Here is a 20,724-nt window from a genome sequence, read left to right as displayed (position 1 = left end):
TATGAAGCTGCTGAATGTGATATGCATTTGTTGTATTTGTATGCTTTTTGTTGTTTTGTTATGTTTGCTATTTAAGTAGAGGTTGTAGCTGCTGGGGGGGGGGTATAAAGGCAGTGGGAAGTGTTGTTGTAATGAATGTAAGTGGGTAATTAGGGATGTAATGAATGGCTGTGATATTTTGTTGGACTTGCAGTGTTAGTGGTGTTGGCCATACACCTGTTATGATGTAACTTTTTGGGAGATGAATGAAATGACAAATATGCAAGGTTGCCTAATATGAAGTGTTAAAATTCAACAACATAGAATTGCCAAAAGAACTTATATTTTGCATTAATATTGGTAATTAGTATGAACCAGTTAAGAGTACCTGTAAATCAATAGTTGTGAGATTTACAAGTAGGCACAAGCAACTATTAAATATGACTATTGCTATTACATTGACATTCTCATTGAAGTAGAAGAAAACCCAAAAAATTACAAAAGCAAGAAGTTGCATGTACCTTTTACCAAAAAATATCCTAAAAACCCAAAATTCCATATAGTCACTATACCATCACTTCCAAATCTGAGAGGTCCTTGTTACTTGTGCAGGCTTGGTGTTGGGAACTGTAGACTGAGTTTCCCTTTGAGACTATCTTTGAGAGCGACCCTGCTCTGCCCATTAAGACTGCCTCTGACTTTGAGATTGCGCTCCATTGTTCCTCCTTCTCTTAACCTGATATAGGAAAAATTGTAGAGAGTTGATGGATTAGCTTAGAGCATAACACGGCCACAGGCAACCAAAAAATGCATTAATTTCACCAAAGCCAAAATATTGCAGGAAACCATGTTACAAACTGCAATAGAAAATGTAGTTTCACCAAACATGCACGTCACTCGACTCAGAGCTTCTTAATCACTCCAAATACAACAAAGAAAACAAAGCAAAACACATTCACAGCAAATCATAACCACAAACAGGAAAATGCAACATAAAATGATAAGTCAAATACAACAAAGCAAAACACCTTCTGCAACAAACCAAAACCAATAGAATTGAAAATGCAAAAGCCAACCAAAACTAATACTAAAAAAAGAAAGAGAATGTAGTTTCACTAAAATATAGTAACAGCAAACCAAGCACAAACTCAAAGCTGCTCAATGATCAAAATACAACAAAAATACCAATTAAAATAAAAGAAATACTTGAGGTTGCAGTGATGGCTGTGATTGACATGTTCTCTTGTTATGTCCCCATTGAGAGCATTGTTTGCATCTAACAGTGGTTGATTTGGTGCTCTTGGTCTTCGCTGGTTCTTCACCCTCTTGACTATTTCTTCTATTTTTAGGCCAGCCCACTCTTCTCTTCACAGGTGGCTTAATTATTTCACTCTCATCAAATGCTTGGAAATCAGTTTGAGGGATAAGATGAATGACACCCCTGTAACACTCAGTATATTTCTCAATTGAGTAAAACTCAAGGCAAAAGTCTTCAATTTTAAGCCTCAAGTCTTCAATTTTAAGCCTCTTGTACCCAATTGCCAAGATAGCATGTTTGCATGGCAGGCCTGAAATCTCCCACCATGAACAACTACAAGTCTTCTTGGTCAAATCAAGAATGCTACTAGGAAGCATCCTACAAACTCATCAGTGCTACTAGGAAGCATCCTACAAACTCTACTCTCCTTCATTAACTTCCTTATGTCCTTCATGCATTTGGGTGTTAATTTGCCTTCCCATGAAGTGGCTTTAGCAAATCTTTTATGCAAATGAACCATACATTTCACTCTCAATAAATCCAACAAACAAACAATAGGCATTGCTCTAAGTTTTCCTACCCAACTGTTGAAGGATTTAGTCATATTGTTTAAAACATGCTCACTTTTTGCATAAGGATGACATGCATGCCTACCCCATTGATTCACAAGTATATTCATTAGTCATGCATGTGGTTTTCCATTTAGCATTTTAGAAATTTCTTTCATATGCAGTTTGAATTCATCACTAAATGTGGATTTTTCACTAGCCAAAATTATTTCCTAAGAGCTAAACCAGGAAATTCCTTCTTAAAATTCATCTCAATGTGCCTACAGTAGAACCTATGCAATGCATCAGGAAACCAAGTCTTGACTGCATCCATTAAGCCTTGTTATGCATGCTAATTAAAAAAAAAAAAACATCAGCCCAAAGTTAGATGCTAGTGACAGATATATATTCAACATCATACATAAACATAATAAATTACATGCATAAATTTAAAGTGCATATAGTTAAAGTAAAGATTCTAACCTTTTGCCTTTTCGACATAAATGTCCATGGCTTGTCCGTTGTTGAGGGACCAATACATAGTTAAAGACAATCTGAAAAGAACCCCCAAGACTCTTTGCACTCAGACTCCACTATTGCAAAAGTAATAGGGAAAACCCCTTTGTTTGTATCTAAGGTCACTGCTGATAAGAAGACCCTCCATAAGGCCCTTTTGGATGCCACCCATCCAATCCTATAAAAGGCCTACAATCCTTGATGAATCCATCTCTCAATGCCTTGAAACATACAAATAACCTCCCGAATACAATATGGTCAACTTCTGTGTTTCTTGGTTTTGGTTCAAATTTGACAAAGGTACCTGGATTGTACCTTTGTAAAGTCGCAATGTATCTTCTTAGATGGTTATAGCTATTCGCATAAGAACCATGTACATATGATTTTGCTTGGGTTCTTGCTTTATACAATTGCCAACCATGTACTTGAATACCCCATTTCTTTGAAAGTTCACTTTGCATTAACTCATAGCTCATGTTTGGATCTGAGCGAAGTTGATCTTGCAGCTTCTTCTTCACCCATCTAGTTGTGACATTGGGATTCTTAATACCAATTGGTCTCACACACAAATGTCATCTTGTATGGTCTTCATCATAAAGGTCATATTTTCATTCATCTTTAATACATGAAATCTCCAACTGCAGCCTCCTAAATTACATGACGCAGTTACTCTCTCAGCATCATTCTTATGCCACTTAATTATATACCCACCCTTCATAGCATAATCTCTGAAGGCCTCCTTGACTTCACCTACACTAAAAAACACTTGACAACCCTAAATTTGATATCCCCATCAATTGGTGCAGTAAAAATATCATCATACGTGCCTCTAAATGGATCATCATCACTGTCATCCTTCTCCCTTTCATCAGCTTCAGAATCAATACTGCTCAAACCATTATTTAAGTCATCAATCTCTTCAGTAGCAATACTAGAATCCCCAACATTAACCCCCTCACCAACATGATCAGATAAAGCACTAGCTCTCACAGGTGGTTCAGGAATGATAAAATCATCATCCAATTCAAATTCATCTTCTTCATCATCTGTAAAGCTAACACCATCATAGTCACTATCACTGCTGTCACTATCATTCATTTCATCAACTATCCCTAAACCCATATTTGGAGTACTTCTTTGGCTCCTAAGTTTGTAACTCTTGCTTTGACTTGCATTCTGAACTTTTTCTTTCCCTTTTTTACTTTTATTAGTTGCTGCTCTTTGCCCTTGTACAACTTCAGTAGTAGAAGTGGGATTCTGTGTTGTAGTATCATTACCCCTTCCCCTACTCCTAACATGCCACAGCCCCTGCTGATGCCCCTGCCACTGACCCTGCCACTGCCCCTTCCCCTGCCCTTGCCCCTGCCAGCTAATTTCTTATTCTCTAAGACCCCATCCCATATTTGAGCACCAGAAACCTATGTTTTCCCCTTTGATCTTGAACTTGTACCTACGTCAGTACCCCTTACTTCAGTTTGAACAACATTAGTACCCCCTAAGTTCAGTTTCAGCAACATTAGTACCCCCTACTTCATTTTGACTTACATTAGTACCCCTTACTTTAGTGCCCTTAGCCTCACTTCCCCCTATTTCACTACCCCCCACATCACAACTACCAAACTCAGTACCCCCAGCCTCATTATCTCCTAACTCATTACCCCCAACATCAAAACCACTAAAATCAGTATCCCCAGCCTTAGCACCCTCCATTTTAATAGCCCCACCATCATTACCCCCCATTTGAGTAGCCCCACGGTCATGACCTTCAACTTCACTACCCCTAACCTTAGTAGGCTCAAAATTCAGTATCCCCACCTACATTACCACCCAAATTAGTTCCCAACTCCATCACAACCAAAAACACTTCCCCCAACTTCTTAGTAGGCTTAGTAGTAAACTCAACTGCATTAGGCTCAACAAATTTAGATTGCACTTCATTGCCATTCTCTTCATTACTCACACCTTTACCCCTTTCATTAGGCCTCTCATAACTTCACTTGAATCAGGAGAAGGAGAAGCTTCAATTGCTATAGGTTGCACATTACTTCTTGTAACATAAAGTTCAACTTGGCCAGTTTCCCTAAACATCTCGAACATGTGCATCAAAGCCCTACCAGATTCTAATACAAGGTTATCTTTATATTTTATGTCTATGAATGTTGAATCAATATGAAACACTTCATATATATCATTCACCAAATCAAAATAACAATACTTATCAGGGTCCACATTCGCAATAGTACTTACATCACCATCAAGATGAATGTAAAGATAATAGTATGGTGGCAGCTCCATTCTGAAAATAAAAAAGAAAACCAAAAAGCAGAGCATGGAAAAATTCTCAGTTTAAATCCCAGTTTAAATACCATAACTGTATTTCATTTCAACTACAGAGTAATGATGAGGAAAATATCAACATTTTGTGAACCAAACATGTCAAAATCATGAAAAAAGCAAGAAAAAAAAACACAAAAACGGAGCCTGAAAAATTTCTCAGTTTCAATCCTATTGTAAAAACCCTAACTGTATTTCATTTCAACTACATAGTACTCAAGGGAAAAATATCAACATTTTTCGAACCAAACATGCCAAAATCATGAAAAAAGCAAGAAATTCACATACTTTATTTGCAATTTAGTTAACATTGGAAACATAGCTTTATCTACTTCAAACCAGGGATTCCTTACTTCAATACTGATTTCCACCAACGCTTTGCCCACCGGTTCAACCTAATTACAGCTGTGAAGTTATTTTGTTAAGCTATTTTGTTTCTCAGGGCTACCCTATGGTTTCCCTTTACTTCCGTTGATGGCAGTTGAGAGCGAGATAGAGGGAGGGGAGGCACAAAGGTTGGGTTTCTATTTTTTTTTTTTTTGTCTTAAGCTTTGTCTTTGTCGTTTCTATATAAGGTTATTTAGGTCTTTTTGGTTTGGCAAAAATGGGTAATTTGGGAGAGAATGACTGAAACATACGACGGAAGTGAAAGATGGAGACTACTAAATGCATTTCATGAAACAGAGGGATGGATTGATTTTATTTCCAATTATACTGGGATGTAATAGAATTTTCCCTAAAGAATTATGTTTTTATTGTGGTTACACAACCGGTGGCTTTTTTTGTGATTTTGTAGTTGTGCTTCTTTGAGTACACAGCTAGCAATTTTTTATTATTCCTTCAATGCTCATTCTTTCTGTTTGTTTATTTTATTTTATAGGAAGATCCTAGATTTTTAGTTCTTAGGAAAAAATAAAGTGTTAAATTTCCCCCTTTTTGTGCTGCAATAACTTATATAATAAATTTGTAAAATACAATTATAAAAATTTATTACTAATTATTATCTATTCGTATCGACTTGCCTATGCATGTAAAAGAGTTCTCTCACTCTATTCTATTTCAGTCGAGATTTAATTTGCTTTCCTATTAATATCTTTAACTACATCATGAAGCCAGATGAGGTCCACATGGAATTTTGTTTTGGCTTTAAAATGAGAGTTATTCAGATCAACATTCCGTGTAGAGGTCGTCTAGCTTGGTGATGCAACTAAAGATATTAATATGCAAACAATTTAAATATCGACTCAAATGGAATAAAGGGAGAGAAATCTTGCGCATGCATGGACAGTGGATGCGGATAGATAATAATTAATAGTAGATTCTTATAAATGTATTATTAAAAATGTATTATATAAATTATTATATAAATATATTAAGCAAATGTATTATATAAATTATTGTAAATTTAGTATGCTGAAACTTATTTTGTGAATGTATTTTACAAGTGCTTTGTGAATTATTATAAATTCATTGTATAATTATTATAAGTTATTACAAGTTTGATGTAAATTATGAAGATGAATATGCCAAAATTTGTGTTTACCTATTTGTATAATTAGTTGCTTGATGATTTAATGTGGTATAAATGCACAAATGCTTTGTAAAATATAATATATAAAATCACTTTATATAAATTATTCTAAATTTAATGAAATGTATAAAATGTCTTAAACTATCTATTTCATAAATAATGCTGATTATTTAATATCTTGCTCAACTTATCTTTTATATCATGCAATTAAATTTAATATTTTTTATACTGCTACTTTAATGCTAATTATTTCTGTTTATTTTTTTATTTTGTAGGAGAATCCTGCACTTTTAGCTCATTGGAAAAAGTAAAACGCTAAAGTTTATTGTTTCTATGCTGCAGTAATTTATATAATAGATTTACAAAATCCAGTTATGAGAATTTATTAATAATTATCATCTGTCTGTCTCGACTTGTCTAGGCATGTGCAATATTTCTTTCGCTTGGTCCCATTTTAGACGATATTTTACTTGCTTACTGATTAATATCTTTAAATGAATCAAGAAGCTGAATGAGCTCCATAGGGAATTTTATTTTGGCCCCAAAATGAGGTTTATTCAAATCAAAATTCCGTGTGTAGGTCGTTCGGCTTGGTGGTGCAGTTAGAGATATTAATTGGTAAGTAATTAAAATCTTGACTTGAATGGAACCAAGCAAAAGAAATCTTGCACATGCATAGAAAGTCGACACAGAGAGATAATAATAAATAATAGGTTCTTATAAATGTATTGTTAAAAATGTATTATATAAATTATTATGCACTATATAAATTATTGTAAATTAAAAATTATTATAGAGTTAGTATAATAAAAATCATTTTGTGAATGTATTTTATGCTACTTTGTAAATTAGTATAAATTTTCTATAAAAATAAACTGTGTATGTTATAACAAATTTCATGTGAATTTATAAAATATAGCCAGAATTCATTTTTTACTTATTTGTATAATTAGTTACTTCATAATTTAATTTGGTATAAATGGAGGTCATTAAAAGTATTTGGCTACAAAATAGGGCACGTTTTGCTCCTAAGAGTTCTCAAGAACCTTTTTCCCATTTTGGATTTGAGCAGTCGTGATAAAGCCACAATGAAATATAACATTAGTTGCATCCCACGATGTCGTGATTGTGTGATTGCATTTTTGTGTGTCATTTCATATCCATGGATCCGTGCTTACATGCATCAAGTCGTGTTTGCTAATATTTATTTTATGCAGTCAAAATAGTGCCTCAAAGGGATAAAGCTCCACAAGAAGTCAGTTGGTTAAGAATAGACTATCGCCTAGTTAAGGTTGAAGAAGATTCAACGCCCTCTGATTTGCCTGATTCTGCACCTACTAGTTCTTTGGGCTCCTGCACTGAGGTTGAGTACTTTCCAGTTTAAGCAGATTGGTTAGTTTTATATTCTACTTCTATTGATGGTATAGGTGAGACCAGTGTTCCTCTGTCAGATATTGAGAAGATGATCGAAAAGATAGTGGCAGCTAGCCTAGAAAAGCTCTTACGGATAGATAAGGGTAAAGTGCAAGTGGTGATAGAAGATGATGAGGCCAAGGGTGAACCCGAGCCAGTTGTGTCAAAAAAATTTGAGAAGTTAGATAAGAAGTTAGAAAAGCTGTCCGTCTTCATGAAATCCAAGGGAATGGATCAATATGTAGACATCAATCATGATGATGATGAAGAGTTGGAATTGAAACATACCACTCCTCTAACCTACAAAATGCCAGAAGTGGCAAAATATGATGGCAATTGTGATCCTAAGGTGCACCTTATGCAATACAAATCAGTTATGGAATTGGTGGGTTTGCCGTCAAGGGAAATTCTAAAGACATTCCTGATGCCCTTAACCGAGTCTGCCCAAACTTGGTATTATAACTTAGAAAAGAAGGTGAGAAGAGATTGGAATGAGCTCACTAAGGTTTTCCTAAGAGAGTATGCTTACAACCTTCAGATGAGCATCAATCTGAGGGATTTGGAAGCAACTGTGTAGAAAAATGACGAGAACTTTACAGATTATATGGTTGGGTGGAGGGCCAAGGTCACACAGATGAGGAACCGTCCAGAAACTAAGGAGCATATTAAGATTTTTATCAAGGGGACTCTACCTGCTTTTCGTGAGAAATTGTATTATATGCCCTTGACAGAATTTTTGCAAGTGTTTGAGGTGGGGACCGCTATTGAAGACAAGATTAGAGAAGATAGAAAGTATGGGAACCGTGCCGGTAATTTTAACAAATCTGGGTTCCAAAGGTCAAGTTCGTCCTTGAAGACCCCAACCACTAACAAGAACAGAACAACTGCTACTCTAGATTTGAGAGCCACTAATGTGCCACAAAGTAGGTTTTCTAACTTTGGCACTCCTCTCTCTAGGGTGTTCAAAAAAGTAAAGTCAGTGGGTCTGTTGCAACCACTCGCACCAAGACCTCCTTCAGTACCTTTTTCCAAGAATTTTGATCATAGTGCATATTGTCATTTTCACCAAAGCAAAGGTCATGCCACTAACCATTACCTTCGGTTGAGGCATGAGATCCAAAATTTGATTGATGATGGCATAGTAATTGACCCAGAAAAGTCAAGGCCGTGCATAGAAACTAATCCACTTCCAAATTTTCGTAATGTGTTGCCTCCTAAAAATTTGTATATGGTTGAGTCTGGAAAGACACCCGATGAGGTGATGGCCGAGTTTGAGGAGGAGGAGGAGGAAAGAGAGAGAGAGAGAGAGAGAGTTGTTGTTGGAGCAAACCTGTGTAATGGTCTTGAATGTGTGGAGTAGCGAGGAAGAAGAGGACGCCAAAGCTGTAAACCATATGACTTGCAGTGGTCGAGTATATCAATTGGACATGATCAAGCCTAGAGAGAAAAAGAAGAAGGAAATCCCATTGGTTGTGCCAAAGATAGAAACGATGCTTTGATAAAATAGTTAAAAAGAACCCATGCTAATGTGAGCATGTGGGACTTGCTCGTCTCTTCAAAGAAACTCTGAGAAGCTTTGCTGAAAGCAATGATTGAGATTCCAGTTTCATCATCCATATCAACAGTTGATTTTGTGGATTGGTTCAGCATAATCGCCTCACAGTCACCTTTTCTGAGGATGAGCTTCCTCCCGAAAGAAGGAATCACAACAAAGCTCTTTTCATAAAGGTTGAGGTAGGAGGAAGGATCACCAGTAATGTTATGATTGATGATGGATTAGCTTTGAATGTGTGTCCGTTGAAACCTCCAAGTTCAAGATGGAGTTGTAGCTAGCAATCAGTTAGAAAAATCCTATTCTTTTGTCTTTCAATTTTCGGATTCAACAAGCGATGCAATAATCAATTACAAGGCGTGAATACACCGATATCATTTAAAAACTTATAGAAAGACTGTCCTCTAGCCTCATATATGAAAATAATCATTCTTTATAAGAAAATTTCCCAAACTGGGTTCAAATACAAGAATGCAAGAATAAATGTAAAGAAGAAATATAAGCAGAAATCAGTTAGGGCAACCGGCTCAAGACATGCTTGAGGCCGTCTCCTCCAAGTCCTCACTGCCAGACTCCTCAGTCTCCATAATGATCACTGGCAGTTGTCCAGCTCCATGACCTGCACGCTTGCCGAGCCGCATCCCTCGCCCCTGACTAGCAGGAGGCATCATGTCAACTCTCTACACACATTCTTAAATATTAGTGATTGTATTACACGCATACATGGCATATGCATTGCATGTCTTTTTTGTAGTGTTTATACTTACAGATATATGCTCATCCGAGAGCCTCGCCTCTACCAACTTCAAGTGAGCTGCCTCATACAGCTGGCACACCTCATTATAGTAGTCAATGGACACATGCGAATAACATTAGGGTAAGGGCAAATAATAAGTAAGCATAATAATAAAGAGCAAACATTAGAATAAAAAAAATGGAAGTTACTCACGTGGGTGCAACCGAGCGATGACATCCAGTATGGACTCAAAAGATGTGTCTCTAGCATGCCCTAGGTAGGCTAACCTATGTTGTCTAGAATAAAGGAGAACAAGGCACCTGGCCCATGCTCTGGCATGCAGATAACAACAACCATATTCGGAGCTTTAGGCTTGGAACCTCTCCTCATGCGCTTACCGCTTTGTTGCTACTACTACAAGAATAAGGCATAGTTTATACATGAAAGACACTGGGGTAAAGCCAAAAGACGGAATAAAAGAGTTGAAATCTACTAGTACCGGGGCAGCGCCCTGGCCTCTATCTAGTTCCTCTGCCTCAGCAAAAGGATCAAACTCAGTCGGAGGAGGGACGTGAATCAGGGGCTGAATTCGCACAAATATAACATAACGCCAGCCACAAAGGCTGCCAGGTGATCTGTAGCAGCTGACCTTCTTCGAGCAACTGAAATGTCTTGCTCCAGCCAGATAGATCTTGTTGACAGCATGTAGTATAGAACATCATGAGGGACTCGCCTCTCCTCCAATTTAGGCTAAGCTCCCACTCTTATACTCTCCCTCCGAGGTAATACATGTCGTAGAACAGACCTGGAAGGAGGAGACATATGTGCTGATAAATGACAGCTGCTTGAACAAAATCAAGAAAGTCAGTTAAATTCCCCCATGGTTACCTCTCTATCTGAAAAACACAAAAAGAAAAAAGAAGAAAAAAATCATCAGCAAAAGAAAAGAAAAGAAAAGGCAAGAACATAAGAAAAGAAAAGTAAAGAAATTCAATAAACAAAGGGATGTAACGACTAACCCGATCCCAGCTTAAGCCGTTGAACAGCTGTGGAAACATCCAATGTCTGAGGTAGTGTGAGAATACCTCCTGTTGTACCGCCATGCTCGACCTCGAGGAAGAGTTCTCGCATTTACCCTGCCCTCGAAGCTAAACAAGCTATGCATAAGGAGGAATTTGTGCTGACAAGCCCAGATTTGCCTCATAAATAACCTAGAAAATAGTGCATAAGAAGAAGAGAAAAAATAAAAACAGAAAACAGACAATAACCAGAAGATGGGATTTTATACCTCGATGGGCCACTTGTAGCCGACCTTTAAGTGCTCTCCTCGAACGCAGAGGTCCATGCTATAATATAGATAAGACAGGGCAGCAGCTCCCCAGTTGAATTACTTAGTGGCATCTAGGTCCTGAAGTGGTGGAAGTAAGGCCAAGTCCGTCGTTACCATGGTTCATGAATAAAATGGTCGATAGCAGATAGAATATGTAGGCTCGAGCCACCAAATCCACGTCCATCTCAGCCACCTACTCCGGGGCATCTCCTGATAATGAGTATAAACGCTCTCATACCTGACCCTCTAGTCAGAGATAGTGCACTCCATGCCAATAGTAGCGCCAATATGTTGGACGGCAGAGTCTGCCCCTGCATCCAATGAAGAGTGTCCACAAAATGGCCAAAGCCTAATTTTCGGCTGCGCTTCTAGACCTGTTCGGGAAGTTGGCCAAACCATTCATCGACCGCAAAGGTGTTGCCATTGGATTTCCCTTGCCTAGTGCCCTTTTGCAAAAATAATTCATTGTAAGTACGCTAATAAAAGTGCAAAGGCACGTGTTTTTATGTTTTCATACGGGTAAGTGAGGGAAGATGTGGCGCAAGCCACTACACAAGTGATGCACGCCCCAGGCCTTATAGAGCATGCCACAGGCCGGCAGACTAGCCAAACAACACCTACAATGCCGCACACAATAGCTACTGTGGCACACGCCATACGCAGTGGCACACACCATAGTGGTCGTCACAAGCCCAAAACGCCCAAATCGTCCAAATCAGGTAAAATCTAGCCTAATTTCTAGTTTTTAACTCAATATTTGCATGTTTCTAGCATTAATAAAGCAGGAAAAACAAAGAAAAGGTTACAGAATACCTCAATCGTGCCCCAGCAAATTTGGCTAGGCAAATTGCGCCGCAGACTGATCGTAGTCCCCACATCCGGAATGAATTCTCATAGCTTCATTCCGTGGGTTACAGGTCAATTCATAAGGTCAATCGCCGTGTCGCTTAGAAGCCAATCTATGACATTCTCGGCAACCAATAATTTTAGTCGCAAGAAGAAGCAAAGGGTTTGAGAGAAAATAAGTTTGAAAGTTAGGTTGAAAGTGACAAATGAGTGTCACTTTCACCTTTTATAAAGTATAATGTGCCCATGAGCGCAACTTAAGCTTTGGGCCCAGTTCGACCTAAAGGCCCACCTACTGCATCCAGCTCTCATACTTAACTGGCAACCCATCAACGGCTAGCCACCCAAGCAGGGGCAATGTACTGGTAGCCATAGGTAAGTTGCCTTGTTTTGCGTGTCGTTGCACAATTTTCAATAAAACTCATATGCACTCACACAAGCACATACAGATCTACGAGTAATCAAATTCACACTCAAATACACGTGAACTTTCACATAAATTCATGCATTTTTATGTGGAATCACGTTACACATGTGCACGCTTTTTCAGGCCTAATCACAAATTTCTAACCATAACCGGTCGAAGTGCCTCCTCTCTTGTGTTGCTAGAATTATTTTATAGGAACATCCCAAAGTGGAGCATCCCAGTTTAAGCCGTCTGAAGTGGCGCACCTCCTAAAGTGGCGCACCTCCCAAAGTGGAGCTTCTCAGTTAAGCCCTTTGAAGAATGCACCTCCCGAAGTGGAGCATCCCAATTTAAACGGTCCGAAGTGGCACACCTCCAGAAGTGGAGCTTCTCAATTTAATCCCTTCAAAGAAAGCACCTCCCGAAGTGGAGCATTTCAGAAATTGAATCGACTGAAATGTCGTACTCATTCGTCTGTTGGAGTCATCCTAATGGCACACCTTGAAGCCATCCCTTATGGCGCATCTCATTCCGTCTTTCACCGTCCGAAGAATAATCTTCCAAAGTGGAGTATTTCAGAAATCAAGTCGATTAAAGTGTCGTACTCATTCATCCATTGAAGTCGTCCTAATGGCACACCTTGATGCCGTCTTGTGTGCCGCATCTCATTTTGCCTTTCGCCGTCTAAAGGACAACCTCCCGAAGTGGAGCATTTCAGAAATCGATTCGACTAAAGTGTCGTACTCATTCATTCGTTGAAGCCATCCTAGTGGTAGACCCCTGAAGCCATCCCGTACGGTGCATCGCATTCTGCCTTTCATCGTCCGAAGGACAACCTCTGAAAGTGGAGCATTTCAGAAACCGGATCGATCGAAGTGTCGTACTCATTCATCCATTGAAGCCGTCCTAGTGGCGCACCTCTAAAGCCATCCTGTGTGGCTCATCTCATTCCGCCTTTCGCCGTCTGAAGGACAACCTCATGAAGTGGAGCATTTTTGAAACCGGGTCGACCGAAGTGTCGTACTCATTCATCCTTTGAAGTCATCCCAGTGGTGCACCCCTGAAGCCATCATGTGTGGCGCATCTCATTTTGCCTCTCACCGTCCGAAGGACATCCTCCCGAAGTAGAGCATTTTAGAAATCTGGTTGACCGAAGTGTCGTACTCATTCATCCGTTGAAGCCGTCCTAGTGGCGCACCCCAGAAGCTGTCCCGTGTGCCGCATCTTATTCCATCTCTCACCGTCCAAAAGACAACCTCCTAAAGTGGAGCATTCTCAAACCAAAGCCGCCAACTGGTGCAAGATAGCCGCAGAAGTCACCGACAATCACCATGGCGCAACTTGTCCACCAGTCAAATGTCGTAATGGTACCAAAAGCCCCCCAAAGCAGGTTTTCAAATCCACATCAACAAAGCCATTAGAATGGCGCACTTCATTCATCAAAGTCATGCATATCACACAAATCAAGTAAGTATTTTCTTACTTGCGCGTCTACTTTACACTTTGATGACATTTTACTTGAAAAGAAAAATATTATCAAAGTGGGGTAAACTACAGACGCTTAAATTTTGCCCCTAACAGGTTTATGATACACCATTTTATCCATAAAATTGGATCGGGGTTCTCGAACACCTTGGTTTTTGGACCAATCGTCCGTAGTTGAGATTACTGATGCGTTTAACCATCTTTTACTTTTCAGGTCATCGGGCATTTCATGACGGAACCGGGCCCGGGAAGTGCATCGGGCCTGTCCGAAACATTTCCCGATGCACCACCTCATTCACGTGCCACCCGATCTGATTCGAGAATTTTTCTTAATAAGGGTGGCGACTCCAAAATTAAATTTTTACTAAAGTAAGATAACCTTTTTTTTTTTTTTTGAGGATTAAACGGGTTTAAGTAAAAGAAATCATTTTTACTAAATAAAATAAATCAAGCCCGTCCAATTCGATTCTTTCCAATCTTTTGAAAAAATCTGACATCTTCACCTACCCAAGCCTAAGCCATCATGCAATCATAGCTTAGTATTTGCCAGAGCTGTAAGGCAAGTCATAATCCACAGTTAATACGGTTTGCGAGAAAGTTAAATACTAGTCGAGTACTCACTACCAATAATTCTAAAAAGTAACCTATAAGGAGTCCTCCAAACTTTTATATAAAAGACCCCACGTCCTAACTCAAAAGATACAACGAATCAACTCCAATTACCTTTAATAATACTCTACTATCCTATTGCTAACTTAAGCATCAAAATTTCTACAGGTATTTCATCCCTCAATGATGCTCTAGTATGTTGTTTCACTTCCAATCTTGATCTTAATCATATGTCCACAACTATACTCGTAATTTTGTACCTCATCAAATATTAATACATACTGGCCTAAAATAATATCAATAAGAAAAAACTATCAATATTCATGCAACATCACAATAAATAAATTCACTGGATTCTCTGTTAATTATTGTAGATATATTACATTTGGTAAGCCATAATGAAATTTTTTTTTTTTGAAATGGTAACTTTATTAATAATTCTAATCAGCAACAAGAATACTCTTATCTTAATATGGTCGGGAACAACAGACCAAAATTAAGACAAGCATGATTTATAGCTTCTCTAACAAGAGCATGAGCAGCCATATGGTTTTGTGTTCTAGTCCAAACAATATCATGAATGTTGCGAGATAATAATTCCTTGCTATCTTGAACCAGCATACCCAACATGATCCCTTGACAGCCTTACAGACTAATTGAGCATCCAACTCCACAATAACTGTTAGCTGCTTAAAAGGGGGTTGAGTCGACATTGCACTTCACCAACCCCATAGGAGGTGGCTGCCATTTGAAAAGTCGGAGTGTGCAACGTTGAACTCAAGGGAGTGAAAACCTGTTGTGCCGACTGCTAATCATGAAGGATGCTCAACGCAGAACTAACAATCACTGACGGCGATGATTTGATGCCACGCCAAAAAATTTCATGCTATCACAGCTGCTTCCGCCCTATCCACCATGTCACCCCTATCCCACACCAGCATTTGCCAGTATTTAAAACCTTCTACAATAAGATCCTGAGTCCACTGTTGGCAACCTGCATAGCAAGAGACAGCCCGCGAACGGAACACCAAAGTATGTATTGCAGGCTCGTCCTCATTGTACACCAAATACCGGCTATCAAATTCTAAGCTTTCCTATATAGTCGGCTCTTGGACTGAATAATATCATGACAAGCACGCCACTGGAATGTGAAACCTTAGGCGGGACTTGTAACTCCCAGATATGTCTCCACATCACCTCATTTGCTGTAGCTCGCCTTCAAAAATAAGCTGCTTTGCAGTATACTTACTATCGGTTGTCCAATGCCAAATCGACCTTTCCTCACAATCCTACAACTCAACTTCATACAAAGGACAATATCAGCAACAGCAGGAGGAAACAACCCTCTAACTAGATCAATATTCCAGCTGCCAGCCATGGATTCACGCAAATCAACAACTCTCAAGTCTTCAAAGCCAGGTATAGGTTCCACTGGAACTCTGAAAAACTCATCACAATTTAATCAAGGGTCCTTCCAAACGTTAATAAAACAGTCATTCCCAATACGCCAACGAAGTCCAAGCTGAAGCAACTCCTTCAACGACACAAGACTCTCCAAATAAAACATTTTATTTATATCTCAAGTAAGGAGAGCCAGAACAATCAGATATAATGAGACTTCTAATAGTTCGTGGCAGAGAATCAAAAGAGAAAAAGCTTAACTAGGTATGAGTAATTCTGCTCTGAATTGCAATAGAGTGAGCTACTTGATTGCCCTCCCTGTATATATGTGTGATGTAAGAATTTGAGGATAAAAGGAAAGACCGAATAGATTGAATCTTCTGGTCAGACAAACTATTGTGTGTTTGCTGTAACTTTTGAATTAGATGCAAGGAATCTACTTCTATTTGGAAAGGTATCGGAATTCTTTGAGTACACCACTTGATACTTTCATGTAGAGCATGAAGCTCAGCCTGAAAAGGAGAAACTGCTGAGAAGAGAAAGGAGTGGCCAGCCACAAAATTCCCATGTGAATTCCGAATGACAGCGCCTCCAGAAGAAGAAGAAACGGAAAAGGAAGCATTCACGTTAATTTTATAAACAGTTGCAGTCGGCTTTCTCCAGTAAACCAAAGAGAGTTTACGCTGATTCCTCTGACCAAAACTAGCAGGAAGCAGATCGGTTAGAGCATTGGCAGGTTTTCTAGTGAACTTGCGATGCGAAACAGCAACTCCCCAGTCAAAAATAAACTTACTAATCTGTTGCTGAAGTAAATGAATTCCTGCATCACCTTCACCCCAGCTGAAATTACAGTATAATTTCCATATATGCCACATAATTACTAGAGGAACTAGACGACGAAGGATGCTTACAGAACTTTGTGGCCGAGAAACTAAATACCATGTTATCAGCTCTTGACGCAATGTACTACAAGTAGAATTGCCGCCAGAAAGCAAATATTGTCTATAGAAATTCCATACCCATAGAACCTTAGGACAATGAAGAAACAGATGATCAATGGTGATTGATGAGCAGGAACATAGAGGACAGCAATAAGGCCCATTAATCCCTAACACATTCAAACTATGAGGAAGAGGAAGAGCATTTAGGAGCAACCTCCAAGTAAAGGCCGAGAGTTTTTTAGGAATAGAAGAGTCCCACATCAAGCTAAATAACAATGTGTTGCTTTTATGTACTCGAACATGCTCATAAATAACGACAAAAGAAGGTGACACAACCTCTGCAAAATTATTTAATTCCGAAGCCACTTCATGAACACGACAAATGCGTTTCCAAGAGCAAGAATCAGTCGCTTGAAAAGACATAAAACCTTTACGGTGATACCTCTGAAACATGTAGGTTGACCATATCGAATCGCGCTGCATATAAGAGAACCAAAGCTTGACTGAGTATGCTTGTTGAATGGAAGAAAGGGATCGCAGACCCAAACCGCCCTCAGCAGTAGGGAAACAAATTTTCTGGAATTTAACCCAATGATGCTTATTAGTTGCATCTGTTTTACCCCATAAAAAATCTGCCATTTGAGTCTCTAAAATACCAAAAACGCGAGTTGGAAGCTTCATAGCACCCATAATATGTATGGGAATTGAACTCAAAATATGCTTAATTAAGACCAATCTACCACCCATCGACAAAAAAGTCTTAGACCATCCCATAAGCTTAGCAGCGATCTTTTTAATCAACTCATTACAATAGGAAGTACGATTAATACCTTGGTAAATCGGGGCACCTAGATATGTGAAGGGGAGGCATTTCTTTTTAATTGAAAGAGATGCTTCAATAGTTGAGACGGTCACGGGACCCAGTTTTTTTGAACAATAGAAAGAGCATTTTTCAAAGTTAATCATCTGGCCCGAAACATCTTGATAGTAAAGACGAAACTTTTTGAAATTTGTGGTACTACGCTTATCCCCCCTAATGAAGATCAAAAGATCATCTGCAAAGCTTAAATGAGTAACAGGGGAACAATTGCGAGCAAGCTTATAAGGTTGAATTTTTCCAGAAGAGACAAGATGTATCAAACCACGAGAGAAACATTCAGAAACCAGAATAAATAAGTAAGGAGAAAGAGGATCCCCTTGCTTGACCCCTCTAGATGGTGTGAAGAAACCATAATTGATACCATTAACACAAACTGACAGTCTGGTGGCCGAAAGGTTAGCTAAGATCAAACTATAATGAAAATATTTAATCTTATATTACATTAATTATTATTTCGTACAAATAATACGCTTATACATCTATCCTAACTCATATTTCGTAATCAACATATCATTATTAATAGATTTGAAATTAAGAAAGTTTCAGATTTTATAGGTACAGTGAGATTCGCTGGTAAACAAAAAGTAAAATACGTTTGCAACGTCATTAATTTTCACATTTCAGCTTCATAGATTTGAATTTATATATACATGTATTCACCTAAAACAATATCACTGCCTTAGTCATCAAGAAGAACTATCATTTTTTTTTTTTTAACAAAAGCCCAAATCCCATCGCAACATCACAATAAAGAAACCCATTGGAGTTTTGCTAGTTATGGCAATGCTAAATTCATTTGGAAGCGGTGTGCGAATTTCACAAGAATGGCTACAAGTCGATATGCTTTTAGTTCGTGGAAGAAGAAAAAGAATTATTGAAGGCTCTGAACAAGATCAAATGAGAAAAGAGAAGAAAAAGATTAAAAATAGAGCATCTGCTGCTAGATCTCGACAAAAGAAAATCGTAATGTTTAATTAATTTTTTATACATCCAAAATACATATTAAATAAATTTAGTAATTCATTGGGAAATAATTAAGTTTTTAAACGAAATATCACTCTTCATTTTTTTTTTTTCAGGAGAAGACAAAATTTATGGAAGAGCAAGTTGACGAATTGAGAAAAGAGAATACTCAAATGGAGAGATTAATTAAATTAATGGTAATTACCACTTTCTTTTTGATAAAAAAAGAAAAATTAAATTCTATAATTTCTTTTTTTTTTTTTTTGTAGTTTTATATACAGATTAATAGATTAAAATTACCTAAAATGATGAGTATATATAGTACATAAAATTGTTTAGAGGATTAATTATAGCATAAATAATCTTGAATATATTGGCAGATGGAGGAAGAGGAGGAGAAGGCTGAGGAGACTGCCAATAGGCCTTCAAGTCTGAAAAGGACCTTCAGTACACCGTGGTGATCATGTTTTTCCATCAAATGGCTAATAAATATAATTTATATTGTGAAACTTTTTCCTTTTATGGTGAACTAAAGTTCATATGTAAAATTTATATTGAAACCGTTTTCTTTAAAGATTGGCTACAAAGTACTATTGTCTTCGGTAGAAATTTTTTTCTTAATAATATTAATATTCATTATCTTAGTTAACAAAATTAAAAAATTAAAAAAGAAAAATAATATGTACATTATTCGACTTAACAAAATAGGAGAATTAAATAAAGATACGAAAAAAAAAAAAAAAAAGATTACCAATTTATGTCAAAGCTCCCGATACTCCCTTAAGCCCCAATCCTAATCTAAATTCTACACTTATTCCAAAACACAAATAATCATCACAATATCTATGGAGTTTATGAATCTTGTGATGTATTTATCTCAAAATAATAATTGACATTATTAATTTGGGATATCCAAACTAATAGTTTACTTTACTAATTTTATTAGAAATAAACAAATTAAAAAGGTTATTTTGTTTATAATATCATACAAATAACTTATTGATTTCTAAGTCACTCTATACTAAAGAGGGGTTAGTTACCGGAATTCATGTTTCCTTCGGAATTTTTTTTTAGAGTAGTTACTAAGGATATGAATGCACTCGCCATTTAATAATTGGATAGAAGATTGATTCTCTTTCGGTCTCGATGGATTACGGTCAAAGAACTGTAAAAAATGATTATTTTACAACTCGATCTTGTGACTAAGTGTATAATCTAATGTACCTAATCACTAGATCAAGCTTTCATTGTCATCTGAAATACTAGAGAAGTGGATTTCTAGGAAAATAATTTTAGGAATATTGAATAATCATATACTTGAACGACCATCAAGAAAAAAAATTAATAATATGACAAAATTATTTCATTAAAAATAATTTTCTGAAGATTCATACTCAAATCAAATTGAACTGTAATTCATTATGAGATAAAAGGAATATTATTTAATTGTTTCATATAAACATATATAGCTATGAGCAAATTAATTTATCAATATGTTTTTTTAATAATTAATGGGTCTAATCCCTCTAGCAAATTAATCCCTCAGTATTTCATTCGAGCAAGAAAGGACCATAGGAAGAAACCAAAAAATAACTCAATAGCCAAAGGAGGTTGCTAAGCTTCATCAACAACTACAATAAGGAAAGAAATACCAGTAAGAGGAGAAAGAGAACGAAGGTTTTGTGTCTAAGTAGCAAAATACGCCATTAATAATTAGTAGATAAAGCCTTAGTATTACCCCTAATAGGTATAAGAGGCAAAGCATGATCAGCTCATATTGATGCAACAATGGTATCAAGAGGAAAAAAAGATCTAAAAGTAACCACCATATTTGGAACAGAGGAACGAATAACCAATGTAATAATTGGAGTAGGAGGAGGAGCAGATCAAACAACATTCTAAGAAGTCTCCTTTTGAGGGGTTCAACATCGACCTCAATCTACTCTTGAGCTTCATGAGCTTTCCTTTTGCCATTGTCCTCTAGCTCATTTGACCT

General features: G+C 37.5%; 1 protein-coding gene across 1 annotated transcript; it reads right to left on the bottom strand.

Annotated features, from left to right (window-relative positions):
- Nucleotides 1–661: 661 nt before the first annotated feature.
- LOC149498959 (uncharacterized) lies at nucleotides 662–1,614 on the bottom strand. The gene is made up of 2 exons (XM_089721448.1): nucleotides 1,186–1,614; nucleotides 662–715 (listed from the first exon to the last, which is right to left on the bottom strand). Exons 1-2 carry the CDS (start codon nucleotides 1,612–1,614, stop codon nucleotides 662–664), a joined length of 483 nt encoding a protein of 160 aa, XP_089577574.1.
- Nucleotides 1,615–20,724: the final 19,110 nt, after the last annotated feature.

Source organism: Jatropha curcas, chromosome 1 (assembly GCF_041381405.1).
Source record: "Jatropha curcas cultivar XTBG-Jc1 chromosome 1, XTBG_Jcur_1.0, whole genome shotgun sequence".
NCBI classification, from domain to species: Eukaryota; Viridiplantae; Streptophyta; class Magnoliopsida; order Malpighiales; family Euphorbiaceae; genus Jatropha; species Jatropha curcas.
The sequence above is the reverse complement of the archived record's forward strand: the minus strand, read 5'-3'. Positions and strand labels throughout refer to the sequence as shown.